Source organism: Prosopis cineraria, unplaced genomic scaffold, assembly GCF_029017545.1.
Source record: "Prosopis cineraria cultivar Desert tree isolate PC_DT_omini unplaced genomic scaffold, ASM2901754v1 PC4, whole genome shotgun sequence".
NCBI lineage: Eukaryota > Viridiplantae > Streptophyta > Magnoliopsida > Fabales > Fabaceae > Prosopis > Prosopis cineraria.
Genome location: NW_026555335.1, coordinates 1,797,073 through 1,817,090, shown reverse-complemented (window position 1 = coordinate 1,817,090; position 20,018 = coordinate 1,797,073). Strand labels below are relative to the sequence as shown.

Sequence of the window (20,018 nt, the reverse complement as noted above, 5' to 3'; positions counted from 1 at the left end):
TCGTTCTTTATTGTGCTACGACTACAGTTTTAACATCTTGTCTCGAATTATTATTATTAGTGTAAATAAAATTACATGAATTATTCCTGTCAAAAAAATTATATATACATCACATAATTTCTTATTTATTATAAAAAAATAAAAACGACTTAAACCCATTTATTCTTTAATTTAATGTCGTATCATATATGATGCGATTAGATATGGTTGAGTGTAACTAGAATTCATCCCGTGGGACACACAGGAGATATTTCATCGTATATGATGTAAAATATTACAATTTTGAAAATATTAGTCTATTGTTGATTAATACAATGATTCTTTCAATTTGTTTAGCAAAATCTTCAACCTGTATTATTTTCTCATTCATTTAGTATTGGTTATTTATTATATATTGCTATAAAAAATACTACTTTTTATCCCTATAGTTTGTTTGAATTTTAATATAGATCCTTACATTTTTCTCTATCAGCAACATTGATCCCTATATTTTTATAAAAAAGTTGACATGATATGAAATACCAACATCTTAAATAAACTAATTGAATCATAGTTAAATGATGAAATATGAGATAATGGTTAGTTATGATAATTAGAATTTATCCATTATCTATTAGGGATGTTTAAATAATAATATTTATCCACTAAAATCAAGATTTATTATTTATTTTATTATTATTTTAAATATCAGTATCTTTAAAATTATATTTAAATTTAGAATTTAAATTTAAATTATTATTATTATTTTATTATGTTTAGAGTTTTATAAATAAAGTTAAGTTTTTCATTTGTATTTAACTTTTAAGGATTATGAAATAACAATTTTTAATCATTTTGGTATTCCCCCTTCTTCTTTCTGGCTTCATCGTCTTTCTCTTCTCTCTCTTTCCCTTTTCCTTTTTAATTTTATATCACTTGCCAATTAATACTGTTAATTTTTTGCTTACATGTCAAATTGATGTTGACATGAATTTTTTATTGAGTAAAAAGTTTTTAAAAAAACCTATATTAGATAAAATAAAGATGCTAATATGGATTTTTTTTAATAAGAAAAAATGAAAAAAAAAAATCCTACATCATATGCAATAAAGATGCCAACATGGATTTTTAACAAACAAAAAAGCCAACATCAAATGAAATATGTAAAGGGCATCCTAAATTAGAATTTAATCATCACACTAATCATAATTAATCAAGAACTAACCCAAATGGATTATTCATTACGAGATTAACCTAAATAAATTCTTAACATGTATTTTTTTACAAACTATTTAATACAAAGAGATCCCAAATTTTTAAAATATTTTAAGAACTCATATCATTTAATTAAACATATGCGAAAGCATGATAATAACTATTTTTACCTGCACAAATATTTTAGCCCGTAATTATAGCACAAGCATCAAAACACATTCCCCAGGGCCCAAAATACATTTTTCCCAACACAAAACCCATAATGCAAGTGGATCAAGAATATATTATCCTAGATGGCAATATTATAAACTAAATACACATATCAAATAAAAGGAGAGAGGCCTACAGAAGTGATTATTATCACTTGGCCTAATGCTCCTTTCCTCTACTATTCTCAGACGAGTTAGCTCCTGTAATATGTTAAAAGAGAGGGGTGAGTACAACCACTCAGTAACCAAGATATATCTAAGTTATACAAATGCATGATAATTAATCATGAATACAAGTGACCAATAAATTTATCAAGGTGACCATTCAAACAATCACATTAATAACATGTTAATTACATTAACATTTAACTCATGTGAATAATTTCAAGAATAAAGTCAAGTATAAAATTTGCATAAATAGCCACATATACATTATTCGCATAATTACTACATGTTCTCATTTCTACAATTATAATCATATTCTCAACATAGCCATTAATCACTCAAGTGGCATGATAATAATAATATGCATGATCAATCTCTTCCTTATATCCCCCTTATTTCCTCTTACATGAAATCCGTGGGCCAACAACCAGAAGGGATCATCCATGTAGTGAGACTACCCAAAGCCTTAATCATATCATGAGGGATTACCAGGTCAGGGTTACCTTACTCACTTATGAACACGGTTTCTCCCAAATCACATACTATGGGGTGTCATACCCAAAACTAGCTCTACCCAAAACTCCAAGTAAGCCAGTAGGGTCAAGTCCCTTAATAGGAACAATGCTACAGTACCTTATAAGGTAAGTAGCGGCTATAACCCCTAGGATTATTGGTTAATAGCCAAGTACCATATAGATTTTGTGTAATCGCTAACTCCTTCACTAAGGCGAACTCCCGCCATATGATCATACTAATAAAAAAAATATATTTTAAAAAAACTCATATATATAATTCATAATTTATAGTCAAGATTGTGCACATCATCATCAACATCAATCTCATTACTTATACCAAGTCACATTTAACTTGGTCACAGATCATAAGGTCTCAATAAAGCCACATGCATTACAAACAACTATTTCAAATTTAGATATATATATATATATATATTATTTTGTTTCACCAACATAATTAATTAATTAATATACAAATGTATAAAATAGATTTTCCCTGATTACCTCAACCTTTGAGAGGTTAAAGGTTACCCCTCAAATTACAACACTTCCAAAGCTTTCCAAAGCTTGAATGGTGTCAAAAGAAAATTAATTTACAATTAATCATATTCCAATGTGTCAATAATATTATTAACACAATTTTTACTCATACTCTAACACCTAAGTATTTATTTTATTTTATTTTATATTTATTTATTTATTTATTTATTTTAAGAAATTAGTCTTAGTCTCTTGAATTCTAAAATTTAATTTCATGTATTTGAACCTCTCTACTTGGTTCAATAGTCTCCTTCACAATAATTTCATTCAAATATTTTTCTAATATCAAAATTTCTCTTGTTATTCCAAAAATTCGCACATAAAAATACCCAAAAATTACAAACTTGATTTCAAGCCTAGAATCATTATTCTATAGCCATAATAATTTATTTCTCATCTCAAATAATCATTTAAATATCAACAAATCAATTTATATTTTAAGATTTAACCAAAAATCTACCCATAGAAATCTAGGAATAAACTCAAATGCCTCAAATTCTAATTCTATCAACAAAATAATACTCTAGAATATTTATTACACTACTAACAACCTCAAAACCATATTTATTCAACATAAATTCATCCCTCTTTCAAATTCTAAATTTTCTACCACCACAAAATTAGAAACCAAAGAGAAAATATGACTAAAAAAAATGTTTAGAACACTTACATAGTTTTAAAATACTTAAAATCTCATATGAAGTATCCTATTATGGAGCTTCACCTTCTTAATCAGTCAGCCTCTCCATCAATGTCGCTCGCTCTCTGCCTCAGCTCGTGTATAGGGATGAAATGAAGAAACGAAGGAAGGAGGGTGATTTTATAAAAAAAAAATACTGCGGGTCCCACATGTTTTTTTTTGTTTCCTCTTTCCTCTCTCTTCTTTTTTTATTATTATATATATGTGTGTCATGATTGCCGTGGGAGAGCACCGAAAGCACAATTTCTTCTTCTCCTTCTTCTTCTTTCTTTCTTTATACATTTTCTTTTTTTTAATAATAATAATAATAATTTAATATTTTTTTAATTAATTAATTAATTATTATTATTATTTTAAATTTTAATTTAGAATTATATTCTGATTAGATTTAACAATCATCTCCTTATAATTTGCTTATCTCTAAATATTTTTTTTAAAATTTCTATTAACCCAAATTAACTATTAAAATTTAAATTGGGATGTTGCAAAATAAAGACGCTAGCATGGATCTTTTAATAAGAAAAATTTTAAAGAGTCTAGGTCAGCCTTTTTATTTTATCTAATGTAAGCTTTTTGTTAATTTTTGCTCATTAAAATAAAAAATCAATGACAATATGATTTTAACACGTAAGTATAAAATTAACATTGTTAGTTGACATGTCAGTATTACTAACACCATCTATGCCACATCAATGTCCCTCATAAGATATAGGGACTAGCCTTATAGATGAAAAAAAGTGTAGAAACTTGAAATATAAAAAAAAATATAGAGACCTATACCAAAATTTAAGCAAGATGTAGGGACTAAAAGTAATACTTTTCTTATATTATTATGTTTATTTTAAGATGATTATAATATTCAAAGCATGCAAATGCAATTATATAATAACTTAGTAGAATTGATTATATAAGATGGATTTTATTATATAAGATGATATATAAAAGAAACATGTCTTTCTTATAATAAATAAAGAAAAAGCTATTGCTAGAAATTTTCAATAGTAAAAAAAAGAAAAGAAAATGAAACAATCAAAATTCCAGAAGGCAATTTGACTTATGAGAAAAGTTTTACATGCTCAAGCAAATAAAATTTATATATTATTTCATGTGAAGTGGTTTTTTCCACACCAATTTGATCTTTTACTCTCCAAATTTATTTATTTCTAACATTTTTTCCCTAATTACATATATTTCATGTATTACATGTATTTTACATATATGTTAACTCGTGGGGTTGATTTTCTCTTATCTCGCGTATTCTCATCCATTGTTATATAAATTTTTATAAAATGAAAAAAAACATAAAAAGGCAGAGAGAGAGCGAGTTACTTGAATAAGTATATTAAATCATAAAATATGTTAGACCACATGTAATGCATAAAAGACATTGATCTTCTACTTAATTTGTTTAATTTAATTTAATTTAAATTAAATAAGGGAAGGAAGAAGAGATTTTAAATTTAATTTAAAAATCTAGATAAATAAAATTATAACATTTAACCAAAGAGAAGACTTAAGAGGAAAAAAATAAAAAAAAATATTTAATTAAAAGCCTTCAACCATATTTCACTATTTTTTAAAATCGAACTCATCATAATATAAATAACTGATTAAAATGATGCTAAAAATTTAAATGCCACCAATCATATTTTTCATTTGTTAACTCCATGCATATTTAAAATATATATATTAATAACAACGTGAATTTCAAAATTTATTCTCCACAGCATGTAAGAAATGTAAGAAATAACTTGTTTATTTTATAATTTTTTATTCTCATACACATCAAGAATATAAATAATACTTATTTTATCCCATAACCATTCACCTAATTAGATTTAAAATTTTGGTGTAAATAATTAAGCGAAAACGTATTTAATAATTTATAAACACGTGAAAATTAAAAATTTTAACATATTATATCTCAAAATTTATTGCCCATACATCATGTATAGTTATAAGTCGTTCCAAAAAAATTTAAAATAAAAAATCTAACATAATTTCATAAAATTTAATAAAAGAGCTAAATAAAAATATGACTAAAAACAAATGTTCATGTTGCTAATTATTTTTCAAAGTATGCTTTTGAAAATTTATGAATTAAAGAGCAGTAAAAATATTATGCCCAAATATTCATGCATATTATGTGTTGAAAATAAATTACAAATTTATCACAATGAAATAAAAAATTAAGAACCGGACTTATAAATTTTTAGAATTTAGCATTTTAGACTTAATTTGAATTATTGGTCACCTTGGGGCCTATCTATCATTATCCTTGTTAATTAATTTTAAGATTTTCATGTATTTATTTGTAGGGCTAGGTTAAGACTTATAAATAGTATCTTGACTCATTTAATTTGCAAGCACATTTAATTGAATAAGAATTACTATTATTTTATCTCTCTTCTAAGTTTCTTTCTTGTCTCTATATTCTCTTTATTGATCCCTTCCTTTGTATTATATTCTCTTCTCCATTCCCCTTTCTTGTTCCGCATCAATTCATTTGATGAAATTATATGTATGCATATAGTTTTAATTGTGTGTGGTTGTTAGCTTATATATGTATAGTAAAACTCTAGGTTATTGAGGTGTTAGTGCTCACCCCTTTCTTTATTTTCATTTTATTTTATAATTAAATATAAATTATGAAAAGACTATAATACTTTTTATAATTAATAAAAAAATTAAACCCTGAAACATCTCCTCCTCTTTGTCACCGTCAAACCTAACCTCCATGATTTCCTCTTCATCTCCCACGTTCACTCTCTTCTTCTTATCAAATGCTGTCGGGGGTGTTAGGGAAGAAAGGGGAGGGCGAGAGGAAGGCAATTCATTTCTAGAGATTGATAGATTTGAGGAAGATATATTGTGGAAGATGACTTAGCCTCATCTTCATAGGCAGAGGAGAATTTTGTCAGTGACTATGAGAAGAATGGTGATGGAGGGCTTTGTCGTGACAGGGATGAAAAATTCAATTGGAGATGCAAGATGATTGGGGGAGAAAATGATAGGAGAGAAATGGAAGGGAGAAGCCAAGTGAAAAGACCGATTAGATAGTGGAAGGACATTTTGGTTTGTAAAATTTCAATCAAATAAATAAAATTTCAGTACTACCTTCCCTTATGGGCTTCACCAATTTCATGTAGGTAGGCTTCACCAATCCCAAACGTCAGCTAATTCATCCGATCAAACATCTTAATATGGGCTTTATCAATCTTAATCCCAATTTTTACCCTCAATGCCTTATGCTAAATAGGGCCTTAATTTCTAGGTGGGATGGAAACTCATTTTGTAGAACAATTGAGATGAACGGATGTCTTTGAAAGTATGCTTTTTGTTTTGTGTCGCGTTCTTATGAGCAAATTAGATGGAGAGCAGGCTTTGTCAAAAACAAAAAAAGTAAATATTAAAGTTTGAAACAAGAGAAAGTCAAATAAAAGTAGACTTGTATATGCCTGAATAATTTTGATAATTACATTCAATAATTTGTCACAGCACATTAAAAAAAAAAATCCACTGTCAAGAGGATATGTGATGCAACTATTTACCCTTGATTTATTGCATAGCAAAAATTTCAAAGTTAATCGATTATAACGTGCATGGTCTCAATGACGACATGTAATGAGAAAAATAATTATTGCTATAGTAAGTTAACATTATTTGATATAGAGTTATTGGCAGCAAAATTTAATAGAAAAATAATAATAAAATTTATTTAAATTATATAAATAATAATTTAATTTTCCAAAATATCATAATTCTATTAAAGCTAATAAGGACTTTTTTGTTATTAATAAGTTTATATAAATAATTAAATTGTTCATGTTGAAAAAAAAATGATGATAAGTTTTGTTTAAATAACACAACTTTCCTTTTATTTTTGCAACAATACAACAACAAATCACAATTTTGCATGACAACTTTTTGATATTACTAGAAGTATTGGAAATAATATGTAATGATTATAAGTTTTGTTTAAATAATTATATTTTTTTTTATATTCACAACAATGCAATATCAAATTACAAGTTTGCATGTTAATTCTTGATATTATTATAAGTATTAGAAATAACAAGTAAAGATAACAAGTTTTGTTTAAATAATTATAATTTTATTTCTTAGCTTTATAATAATGCAACAATAAATCACAATTTCATATATCAAATTCTTAATATTGTTACAAGGACAATTTGGTGAGTTATATTTATTAATGACATAAAAGTTTTTAGAAATTTCAGCAAACTCATGATATTTTGAGAAACTAAATTATTATTTATATAATTTAAAAAATTATTATTATTATTTTTTAAATTTAACCGATGAATTATTTAATAAAGGAATGATTCGCCGAGGGAGTAATTTTCTTGTGAATTGCTGCATGTCAGTTCCCATAATGTGATGTGATGTGATGATATTTGATGTAGGAATTTTTGCGGGTTCATGAACCAGGATCTTAAGTCTGGCTTTTGATTTCACTCTAGATAATGCCGTGTATTCCCATCTGTGAAAATTATTATTGTTAAAGACAACCTAACACTATCTAATAAGCAAGCATTATATATTTGAAACTTTAATCTCTTTGAAAAAATGTACATTTTTTCAGTTTTATATTTATTAAATACTTTAAACAAGTGCATGGTAATAACAATTGAAATCATTTTTTAAAAAATAATAAATAAAGTAATGACATAATTTAAAAATAATTATAAAAATTATTCAATGCCTTATATTTTTGTACTGAAAAAGGTCATAAAAAATGGTGTTTTGCAAATTTTTTAAGAGAGAATTTACATTTAACTCCTTGACAACTTAATATTCCCAATCAATTATATGCAATTTCAGTCACCTTTTTGCGACGTGTACAATTAATTTAAACTTTTGTCTTATAATTAAACTATTAAATTAAAATCATATTAAATAAGTTATGAATTTCAAGTTAAAAAGAGATGTTTCTCAAGATTGTTTCAGAAAAAGGTTGTTTGGTTATGTTACTTTTTCATGCAAAACAGACAAAGAGTTAATATAAGGCATTTTGTCACGTTATAGTACTTTTGTAATGTCTACTTTGTTTCTGGTAATGGTAACGGGAAAAAAAAAAAAACTCTCTCTAATCCATATCATAAAACATATTTTAAAATTTTTTTTTGATAAGACACCTGCTGAGGTGCTTAATTAGAGGTTCCATTAATAAATTTTTCAATTAAAACATCATATTAAATAACAATAAATATGAAAATAGTGTATAATTTTAAAGACAATTAGCTAATCTATTAAAACGTGATTCAATTAAAAATGCTTCACAATATTGAACGGCGAGAGTATTGTTTTTTTTAATTTTGTCCCTGCTATAAATTTAATTTTATGACTTATTATATATCTTGTATCTTTCTATTCCTATTTTTAATAAGGTTAAAGTTTAAAAATTTATTTTAAAACATATTTAATGAATTAACTTTCATTTTGAATTCTAATAAAGTAGTTGAATATGCTTTGTAGGATACTTTCGTAATGTCTATTTTGTTTTTTGGTAAAAAAAAAAAACTCCCTACTCTCCATATTATAAAATACATTTTAGAAGGATTACTTGACTTTTAATACAACGTATTTAATGGGTTTTAATTATCTTTTTATATTATTTTTATTTAAATTTATTAACCATAAGAGATAATGTAATATAAATTTAAATTTTTTATTTAAATGAAATAAAAATAGAATGATAATTTTTTTAGTTTTAAAATAAATTTGATAATTTAATCGCTACTCCTTGATTCGGGTAGAGTCAAGAAAATGAGCCAAGTCCATTTAAACCCGATAATTACTAAGACCGAACTTGAGTTTTAAAGCTTCAAAACAGAACACGTGTTTATAACGGTCAGTCTTAATGGGCCAATGGCCTAAACGGCTAGTTTTGTAGGGCTGAGGGCTAGCCCATTTAGGCCCATTTATTTATTTATATTTTAAAAAATTATTTATCATAATAATATTATTGATATTTTTAATAATGTTTTAAATATTTAGTTGTTATAATATTTTTTTTAGAATTAAAATTTACATAATACTTTGGTTTGTTTAATATTTTTTGGATAAAGTTTAGTTTGTTTAATTCTAAATAATAATATATTTGGACAAAAAAATAATTGTTTGATCTAATTTAGATTCTAGACAGTAATTTGATTTATATTATATATGTGTGTTAATATTTCTAAATTATATTTTTTAATAATAGATTATTTTTATATTTATATAATTATGTATTGTATGACTTGAATTAAGAATTTATAAATTTTAATGTTTTATTATTTGAAATAAGAGAATTTTTACATAATCAAGATATTTTTCATATTAATAATTAAAATATTGTCTATATGATTCAATATCAAAATAAAATTTTATATTATAATAGAATGAATGAATTATTTTTAATTTAAAAAATAAAAAAAGAAAAAAGCTCAAAGTTTGTAGAGCCAGCTTTAAATTTATTATGCTTAGGGTTGGGTTTTAAATATAAGTCCCTCAACCAAAATTCAGACCTAGATGAACTGATTTTTTTAAACTGGAGCTCATCAAGGACTGATTTTTTAGGCCGGGCCATGCTGTTTTCCCAACTTGGGGGTAAGAGTGAGTCAGAGGTGAGATGAGGAACGCAGGAAGTAATAAATAAAGGTGAATGCATAACCAGGTTTCTAATTCTCATTTTCGAATATACTTATCGGGAAAGGATGACCGGTCGTACCGCCAACCCTAGTTAATTCTGGGGCGCGGAGGGCATCATGGAGCCTGTTTCTGGAATTTTCTTGTTTCCCTCTCTTCCCTCTCTTCCCTCTTCCTAGTTTGCTGCGGCGAAGGTTGCCAACTCTCTTTCTTCTTGACGAAAATCCATTCCTGATTCAGTTCGCTGTTCACCCTTTCAGAAATTGATGCGCTGTAGGGCAATTTGATTGATTGACAGGCTTTTGAGGTCCCTTATACGGTAATGATACTTCCTTGAATTATGAAGTGTGGAATTTGATTCCCATTTATTTCTTCTACTCAGCCAATATAAAAGCCTGCCTTTTTTTCCCATGAACCAGTCACTGATTCCGAAAGACCTGTCTTGATTGCCGAGTAGATCCATCTTGCTGACATCAAAGAAATCCCCAATTCACAGAGGAGAATTTGAGAGCCTTGGTGTCGAAGTTTATTTGATCGATTCTCTTGCCATGGTAAGGTTAACGAGATTCCTTCTTGTTTATTTCCTTCTCTAGTTTTGAAGGAAATAGAGAAAGAGGACAGGGAGTGGAAATTGTATTGACCTGATATTCTAAAAGAAAAGCAGGCTCCTGCCCCCACTGCCTGAACATATTTTAGAAATCTTCCTGTTCCTGTCTCTGAATCGGATCTCAAGTTTAATTGCATTGTTTCCACAGGCCGCAAAGATTCTGGCAAACCTGATTGTGATGGGTGGTGGTATTTTGGCTAGAGCGTTTGTTCAAGCTTATCGTCAAGCTCTTGCTAGTAAGTTTCTTAAATTATCCTGCAAAAAAAAAAAAAAAGTTTCTTAGATTTATTCTTTCTACGCTTGGGTTTGCAATTTGTTCACCATACTTGATTTTCTGGTCTGAGGTTTTTTTCATTTAGTTCTTTTATTGAATGTTATTGTGCCTTGTTCAATTCAAGCCTCTCCCAACACATTAGCCCACTCGATGGAACGAGTTTTGGTATTCCTAGTAACCAAACTGATTGGCCAATAATTCTTTTGCTGTTTTTCGTTTTAAAATAAGGTTTTATAACGTAGGCTTTGTAACCTTGCCAATTTTGCTATTTCCATGAATTTAACAAACAATTTCATAAGACCTTGATGATTTCTGACAAATCTGCAATGCCTTCATAAAACCATCGTCGCAGTTGATTTGTCTTTGCTCGAGCTCCAAATAGCCCTTTTATCTCCTCTTCAAAGAGTCTTGTTAGCCAAATGGATTATTTTGGGGATGCAACTTCTGTCTAGACCAGTAGACCTTTAAGAGAAGTTATAAAATAAGATTTCTATGTCTACAAAGAGTTTGTATATTGCCTTAGCAAGTGAAGACGTAACTCTCACCTATGTTCCCTTTTCAAGCTCTCATCCTTTTAATCTTGTTCTTCCCCTTCCTTGTTGTAGACTTTTTATGGAACTTCTTAGAGTTAATCCTGTTCTTAATGGCCCTCTGCAATATAGACTTTATCTAAAAAAAAAAAAAACCAAAAAACAAAACAAAAAAAAAAGGAAAAGAAAAAGAAAAGAAACCATTGATTTCGCTCGAAATATCTAGTTCTTGCTTCATTCTCTTAGTTTATGATTTTATTAGGTTTATTTGTCTCGAGATATCAAGCTTTTCTACAGAATGATTTTTTCTGGGGTAATTTATAAATACTCCCTCAGTTACAAAATGTAAGGTGTTTTTAATTAAATTTTACTCTCTAATAAATTAGTTAACAATCTTCAAACTAATACTATTTTTTCATATTTACCCTTATTAAAAGGGCATTTTTCTTAAAAATAAAAATAAAATGATTCATTCATTAAGGGTATTTTTTGGAAAAAATATATTAATTACATCTTAAAACACTAAAGATGCTTTATATTTTTTAATATTCAACCTTTCAAAAAATTAAAGAAAAAAAAAAAAGAAACCATTGATTTCATGTAATGGCATTTTTTAAAAAGTTGAACATCCAACTTTTAATAAAATACCTCATATTTTTGAATTGAGGGAGTATATCTTAGTGGGGTTCTTGTATAATCATGGCATGGCGGATTCCGTGTCCTCTCAAAGCGCCAACCAAAGTTTTGTGGCTGTTTATTTTGTCACGTTATGAATAACAAGTTGTTGCAGATGCCTCGAAAAATGGTGTTGCACAAGAGACAATACAGAATACCATTCGCAGAGCTAACAAGGTGATGACACAGCAGGAAGCTCGGCAGATTCTTGGCGTGACAGAGGAAACCCCTTGGGAAGAGATTGTGAAGGTCAGTGTCTCTAGACTTGTTTTCAGGTATTACCTATTTGGTAAATGTTGGTTGATCAAATATTATCCTGTGCAGAAATATGACAATTTGTTCGAAAGCAATGCCAAGAGTGGAAGTTTCTACCTTCAGTCAAAAGTTCATCGGGCCAAGGAACATCTAGAGGCTGTCCACCAGCAAAAGGGCCAGGACACAGCTACTTGAGGACTCCCATTTTTCCCACTTGGCAACCTCATGTATAGTTATTTTGGGCTCGAGTTAACAACCTATGTTGTTTGCGATTTTTTGCAGTGAGTTTCACAAAACCGAAATTATCTTGAAACGATTGTAAATAAGTTACTCGTTATCTCGCTGCGAATAAGGGCATTCAAAAGCACTAAATGATATGCTATTTTTCTTTTTCTGGTAACGAGAATGAGGGAATACGAACACTTTTGATAGATGTTCACTTGGCTTGCCCATCCTTTCTAGAAGTCTTTATTTTATTTATTTATTTATTACCTCCAGTGTGTATGTATTGATTACTGTTTTTCTAGAATGAAATGATATTTTCACCAAAAAAATAGAAGTATGGGGTTCTTTGAAATGTTTGATAAATATGGGTCTGAATCAATATAGTCAATGTAAAATTTAAAACATAGTAAACTACATTATTTATTAGTTGTGAATGGTATGCATTGGTTTTCAGATTTTATCAAATTTTTGGTGAAAACATATTTAATGATGAGAAGTATTTATGAGAGAAGTTACTTATTGAAAAAGAAGTGATCTTATCTTAGTAAGACAGTAAAGAAGTCAACCACGGGTCAACCTGTGAATACATGTATGGTGGTGAGTTCTGTTCAGTTAAGAAGAGAATGGAAAAACAGCTTTAATGAATGACTTGCATGCCAGCCATGGCGCGGAAAAAAGCAATGAATTATTTTGGATATATTCACCCAACTCTCGGCTTCTGCTTGTCACTTTGTTGGGTCTATTGCTACTATTTCATTCCATTCCAAATATCCAATCCTAGCATTTGTCACTTTCACCGTTTTGTTTGCTTCTCACTCTTGAAAATTCCAACTTCTTTGAGCAAAGATGCTTTCCATGGCGACCAATCCTTATATAATCATCATCCTCATAACCCCACCCTTCTCTTTTGTTTTGTTTTGTTTTTTGTTTTTTGTTTTTTATATTTTCAAGAATCTACGTTCATGGATACAACGCAACATCTTGATCACCATGAATAATAACAATTGGAACACGCCCACACAACTTTCCTATACCAGATTGTTTACATCAAGTTGAGTCTCTTTTCCATCTTCATGTCCGCCCCCTTTAGAACAAGTTGCCACTTTTCTCCCATTTTCATGATATAATTAAATCTTCTTTCTTGCAGGCAGTGTCTGAAGAAATTATTGATCTTTATGTGCTTTATTTTTCATTCTTTTTTGAAAAAAAGGTGTTAGTGACATGTAAGTTCCTAAAAGCATGAATCATTGCATCAATTCAGGTCACTAAATACTGTTTTTCAATGTTAAATCAATGAAAATAATTGAAATGGGCTCTATATGATAAATGGGGTAGGAAATTATTTAACCTATAATAGAAGGCCCACTGATTAAAATACTGGGTATTATGTGTGATGGTGTGTTCATGCTAATTTATAGATAGTGGTGCCAGCTTGATCTCAAGAACCTCAGCATTAGAGTCTTGCATTTTTGAGTTTATATAAATATGGATAATGAGTCAAGTGCAGTTAGGAATCCAATGGATAATAACAATTATTGGTGCTTCCATCAACCAAAGAAGAAAGATAATAGTCAGTGCTTCTAATTATTTCATCTGTCTTTTATCTCATCAATGGTGATGCTCTTTGGACTTTACGTTCAGGACAATTCAGGTTGAATATTGATGGAGATGGAAAATCAACTGTACTTCTCCAAATTCAGCTAGCTAGCTAGTTACGATTAACAAGAAAAAGAAAAAGTTCTCGTGAAGAATTTCAATTTGCAGTGAGTGGAAACAGCAAACAAGAAGAAATTAAATGGCCACATATTGATTTTTATTTTTTATTTTTTGGTTTCGGTATCATGGCTATAGCTTGTCAAGAGAGAGGACAACAAAGAGAATAAGTTGCAACAGGCTGGCCACTAACTTCTTGTTAAGGACCTGAAGACCACGTCTGTCTGCTAGGTTCAGGAGATGGAGGACAGAGAGCAGTAAAACATCCGAGGCATGTTTTCACTTAAATTTAATATTTTCTTTTTGAGAGAGAAGCTAGAGAGCGATGTGCGTCATCATCTCGCAGCAGGAGTTTACAAGATCTGGAAAACCCCAAAAAGGAATTGAACTTTTGGCTCTGGAACACTCTCGATTGTTAGAAATTGGGTATGGGAAGCCTTTTTGTGTTGACTTTGGAGCTATTTGAAAATTCAGCAGTGGTTAACTATACAAGCAAAACTTGGAAAAAGGAAGGGGAAGAAAAATGAATTCCATTATTACTATGCCCATTGTTACAAACAACACAGCAGGATCAAATTCAAAAATGACACAATAAATAAAATTCCAATCATACACGGCCACATTAACTCTATACATAAATAATTAAAGGAGATCACTAATGCAGATTGTACTCGTCACTTTCAAATGGCATATACATTTTAAATTAATCTCGCTTCCTATTTCTGCCTTGTTTGTCACTTGAACACAATAAGCACATGACGTTCAGGATGGCCACCAAAGAAATAGAAGCAACACTGTCTGAATCATGGAGATTGTAGCTCGGTGATAATATATTCAGACTCTTATTCAAAGAACTTAAACTGGAAGCTAGATCTTGAACTCTGCTCGAAGTGGAGCCTGCCTTTATTTGACGACGAAAACTAGAAAAACCTGAAATCATATTGAAGATGAAACATTCCAAAAATGACTCAAGATATGTGAATGTAAAACTAATATATATATATATATATGTAAGTATATGAATGCAACAATCATTTGTAAGTAGTAGTTTAACTTACATGATTTATATTGGGATTTTCTATTGCATTCCAAGCTTAATAAACTGGAGGTGGTGGGGAAGCATAGATGTAGACTGGTGGTGGAGACGGGGATGGTGGGGGAGGGGATTTGTAGTAGTAAGGAGGTACCGGGGATGGTGAAGGAGGTGGTGGAGAATGATAGTAGTATGGTTTTGGAGCTGGAGCCTCGACTGGTGAAGGTGGAGACTTGTAGTAGTAAGGAGGTGGGGGAGAATGGTAGTAGTATGGTTTAGGAGCTGGAGCCTCAATCGGTGGGGGTGGAGACTTGTAGTAGTAAGGTGGTGGTGGAGATGGGGATGGTGGTGGTGGAGATTTGTAATAGTAAGGTTTAGGAGCTGGAGCTTTTATTGGTGGGGGTGGAGACTCGTAGTAGTAAGGTGGGGGTGGAGATGGGGATGGTGGGGGTGGAGATTTATAGTAGTAGGGTGGTTTATACTCGGGTGATGGTGGAGGAGGGCTCTTGTAGTAGTAAGGAGGTGGTGGAGATGGTGATGGGGGTGGTGGAGACTTGTAGTAATATGGTGGCTTATATTCGGGTGAAGGTGGAGGAGGGCTCTTATAGTAGTAGGGTGGAGGAGATGGGGATGGTGGCGGGGGAGACTTATAGTAGTATGGTGGCTTATATTCAGGTGAAGGTGGAGGAGGGCTCTTGTAGTAGTAGGGTGGAGGAGATGGGGATGGTGGCGGGGGAGACTTGTAGTAGTATGGTGGCTTATATTCGGGTGAAGGTGGAGGAGGGCTCTTGTAGTAGTAGGGTGGAGGAGATGGGGATGGTGGCGGGGGAGACTTGTAGTAGTATGGTGGCTTATATTCGGGTGAAGGTGGAGGAGGGCTCTTGTAGTAATACGGTGGTGGAGGAGATGGGGATGGTGGTGGGGGAGACTTGTAGTAGTAAGGTGGCTTATACTCAGGTGAAGGTGGAGGAGGGCTCTTATAGTAGTATGGTGGGTAGTAAGGCTTTGGTGAAGGTGGTGGAGGAGACTTGTAGTAGTAGGGTGGCTTATACTCAGGTGAAGGTGGTGGAGGAGGGCTCTTATAGTAGTACGGTGGGTAATAAGGCTTTGGTGAAGGTGGTGGAGGAGACTTGTAGTAATATGGTGGCTTATACTCGGGCGAAGGTGGAGGAGGGCTCTTGTAGTAGTACGGTGGGTAGTAAGGCTTTGGTGATGGTGGTGGAGGCGATTTGTAGTAGTAAGGTGGCTTATACTCAGGTGAAGGAGGAGGAGGGCTTGTGTAATAGTATGGTGCAGGAGTAGGCTTAGGCTTGGGGCACTCCTGATCATGAGGGTTCTTGGAAGCATATGCAAAAGGCTTAGCCTTGAGCACAACTTCATACTTGTTCTTGGAGTACACCTTTAAAGCAGTTCCTTCATTTAACTTTGTGGGAAAGTTGTAGGGTGAGTCCTTAGGAGGGGCATGAAGGTGAGCCTTGCAAATAGTGGCACCGTATTTGGCATAGTCAAAGCCCTCAACGGTGATACTGTATTTTCCATTGATCTTGGTTTTACCATAGCTCTTGATGGTCTTCTTTCCAGCTTGACATACTACTTCCACAACAGCACCTGCCCCATTATATGCAATAATTATGTTCAAGATGTAATTAGTAATTAAATATAGTTACAATTGAAAAGAAATATTATACAAATACTATTTATTTTACCAGCATTTTGAAGCCAATTATTTGCTTTATTCCATTTTGGATTCATAATTATTAATAAATAATAAATATCTCTATGTCATATCAACCAGATGTATAGCTTTTGAGTTTGAAATCTAAATTATGATTTTATATATCATAATAAATTAAACTTTATATATAACATAGTAATATCAATATATGTGAACAATTTTTTTCAGTTTATCTTAAAATTAATCTAATTAACGATAAAGGAAAATTCTCAAAAGATTTTCTCAAATGTTAAATACAAGTTAATTTGTATAATAATTATTTACCAACAAAAAATTATAATATCACATATACATTTGTAAATAAAATTTAACAGGCCTATCGAATGGAAAAAAAGTCAAGCCAGACATATGAAAAGTATAGTGCAAATTTTTAAAGAGATAGTGACATGGAATAAGAAAAAGTTAATAAAGAAATTTATGTTGAAGTTTGAAAAAGAGCTTGTTAAATGAAAATGAAAAGGACTTTGGAGCTAAAATTTATTAAAACATAAACGAATTAACTTTAATTTTAAAAATAGAAAATTAAGTTTTGTACCTTTAAGGTGTTTCTTGTTGTGAGACTTCTCTGGATACTCCACATTATAGCACTTGTAGACGTAAACTTTACCAATAACCTTGACAATCAATGGGTGAGGGTGGGGGTGGGGGTGGGGGTAAGGGTGAGGGTGGGGGTGGGGGTAGGGGTGTGGAGGGTAGATAGCAGGTGGAGGAGGAGAATTGTAGTAGTAAGGTTTTGGTGATGGAGGTGGTGGAGAGTGGTAGTAGTACGGCTTTGGTGAAGGTGGTGGTGGAGATTTGTAATAATAAGGTGTTGGTGTTGGAGACTTCATTGGTGGTGGTGGAGAGTTGTAGTAGTAAGGTGGGTGGGGTTTAGGAGATGGTGATGGAGGTGGTGGGGACTGGTAGTAGTAAGGCTTTGGTGATGGAGGCGGTGGGGACTGGTAGTAGTAAGGCTTGGGTGATGGTGGTGGTGGAGACTGGTAGTAGTAAGGTTTTGGTGCTGGAGACTTTACTGGTGGCGGTGGAGAGTTGTAATAGTAAGGTGGGTGGGGTTTAGGAGATGGTGATGGAGGTGGTGGAGATTGGTAATAGTAAGGCTTTGGTGATGGAGGCGGTGGGGACTGGTAGTAGTAAGGCTTGGGTGATGGTGGTGGTGGAGACTGGTAGTAGTAAGGTTTTGGTGCTGGAGACTTCACTGGTGGTGGTGGAGAGTTGTAGTAGTAAGGTGGGTGGGGTTTAGGAGATGGTGATGGGGTGGTGGGGACTGGTAGTAGTAAGGCTTTGGTGATGGTGGTGGTGGAGACTTATAGTAGTAAGGCTTTGGTGCTGGAGACTTCACTGGTGGCGGTGGAGAGTTGTAGTAGTATGGTGGGTGGGGTTTAGGAGATGGAGGAGGAGGGGACTTGTAGTAGTATGGTGGGGATGGAGATGGTGAAGGAGGCGGTGGGGAATGGTAGTAGTAAGGCTTTGGTGATGGTGGTGGTGGAGACTTATAATAGTATGGCTTTGGCGCTGGAGACTTCACTGGTGGTGGAGGAGAGTTGTAATAGTATGGTGGGTGAGGTTTAGGAGATGGAGGAGGAGGGGACTTGTAGTAGTATGGTGGTGGTGGAGATGATGATGGAGGAGGTGGGGACTGATAGTAGTAAGGCTTTGGTGAAGGAGGTGGTGGAGATTTATAATAATACGGCTTTGGTGTTGGAGATTTCACTGGTGGTGGTGGAGAATGGTAGTAGTATGGTGGAGGTGGTGATGGTGAGGGAGGAGGAGGAGACTTGTAGTAGTAAGGTGGAGGAAAAGATGGTGAAGGTGGTGGTGGGGATTTGTAATAGTAAGGCTTTGGTGTTGGAGACTTGATCGGAGGAGGTGGAGAATGGTAATAATAAGGTGGTGGTGGTGTGGGCGATGGAGGTGGAGGAGATTTGTAGTAATAAGGCTTTGGAGATGGTGGAGGAGGAGACTTATACTCATATGGTGGTGGAGGAGGAGACTTGTACTCATATGGTGGTGGAGGAGATGGTGAAGGTGGGGGAGGAGAATTGTACTCATAAGGAGGAGCCTTGTGCTCATATGGTGGAGGAGGAGACTTGTACTCATATTTTGGAGCAGGAGCCTTTACTGGTGGGGGTGGAGACTTGTACTCATATGGTGGTGGTGGAGATGTTGAAGGAGGAGGTGGAGACTTGTACTCATAAGGAGGAGCCTTGTGCTCATATGGTGGTGGGGGAGAACTATACTCATACTTCGGAGCAGGCGCCTTGATAGGTGGGGGTGGAGACTTGTACTCATATGGTGGTGGTGGAGATGGTGAGGGTGGGGGTGGTGACTTGTATTCATAAGGAGGAGCCTTGTGCTCATATGGTGGTGGTGGAGAATTGTACTCATACTTTGGAGCAGGAGCCTTGATAGGTGGTGGTGGAGACTTGTACTCATATGGTGGTGGTGGAAATGGTGAGGGTGGGGGTGGTGACTTGTATTCATAAGGAGGAGCCTTGTGCTCATATGGTGGTGGTGGAGAATTGTACTCATACTTTGGAGCAGGAGCCTTGACAGGTGGTGGTGGAGACTTGTACTCATAGGGTGGAGGTGGTGACGGTGAAGGAGGGGGAGGAGACTTGTACTCATAGTGCTCAGCAGGTGGTGGAGGAGAGTAGTAAGGATAACCATCAGCAGCCACCAAGTTGAGAGTGGTGGACAAGAGAACAATGGCCAATGTGAAGGCCATTGGCCTTAGACGACCCCTGAAGGGGTCGCCACGCCTGGCAACCATGGACGGAGTGAAGAAAGCTGACCACTTCCGGCCAATGCTCTGATCAAACCCTCACTGATGCTATGACTTTTTCTCTGCGTGAGAGAGAGAGAGAGAGAGAGAGAGAGAGAGACTGGGATGACTGAGAAAGCAGGGAGGGAAGGGGCGGTACTTATAGTGAAAGTGAGTCGTTAGAGAGGAGCTGTCACGAGGGACCGATTCAAAATATCCAATTGGCTGCATCG

At 32.9% G+C, this 20,018-nt stretch overlaps 2 protein-coding genes across 3 annotated transcripts; one reads left to right on the top strand and one right to left on the bottom strand.

Annotated features, from left to right (window-relative positions):
• Positions 1-9,962: 9,962 nt before the first annotated feature.
• LOC129309249 (mitochondrial import inner membrane translocase subunit PAM16 like 2-like) lies at positions 9,963-12,751 on the top strand. Of its 2 annotated transcripts, none has more exons than XM_054950733.1 (5): positions 9,963-10,296; positions 10,435-10,528; positions 10,733-10,820; positions 12,179-12,312; positions 12,388-12,751. In XM_054950733.1, the coding sequence occupies exons 2-5, from the start codon at positions 10,526-10,528 to the stop codon at positions 12,511-12,513; spliced, it is 351 nt and encodes a 116-aa protein (XP_054806708.1). In that variant the 5' UTR covers positions 9,963-10,296; positions 10,435-10,525; the 3' UTR covers positions 12,514-12,751. The 2 variants fall into 2 exon arrangements, with proteins under 2 accessions (XP_054806708.1, XP_054806707.1); XM_054950732.1 differs by having other exon boundaries at positions 9,964-10,296; positions 10,397-10,528.
• A 2,018-nt stretch (positions 12,752-14,769) lies between these two features.
• LOC129309477 (extensin-2-like) lies at positions 14,770-19,905 on the bottom strand. Its single transcript, XM_054951066.1, is given in 4 exon segments — positions 14,770-15,186; positions 15,315-16,897; positions 17,560-18,276; positions 18,279-19,905. Coding segments are annotated over 3 exon segments (3,780 nt in total). The 5' UTR covers positions 19,795-19,905; the 3' UTR covers positions 14,770-15,186; positions 15,315-15,350.
• Positions 19,906-20,018: the final 113 nt, after the last annotated feature.

Excerpts from the sequence above, each read along its gene's own strand:
- LOC129309249 (XM_054950733.1), top strand. Across the intron at positions 10,821-12,178 it reads TTATCGTCAAGCTCTTGCTA|ATGCCTCGAAAAATGGTGTT; the intron begins GTAAGTTTCTTA and ends AAGTTGTTGCAG. Across the intron at positions 12,313-12,387 it reads CTTGGGAAGAGATTGTGAAG|AAATATGACAATTTGTTCGA; the intron begins GTCAGTGTCTCT and ends TATCCTGTGCAG.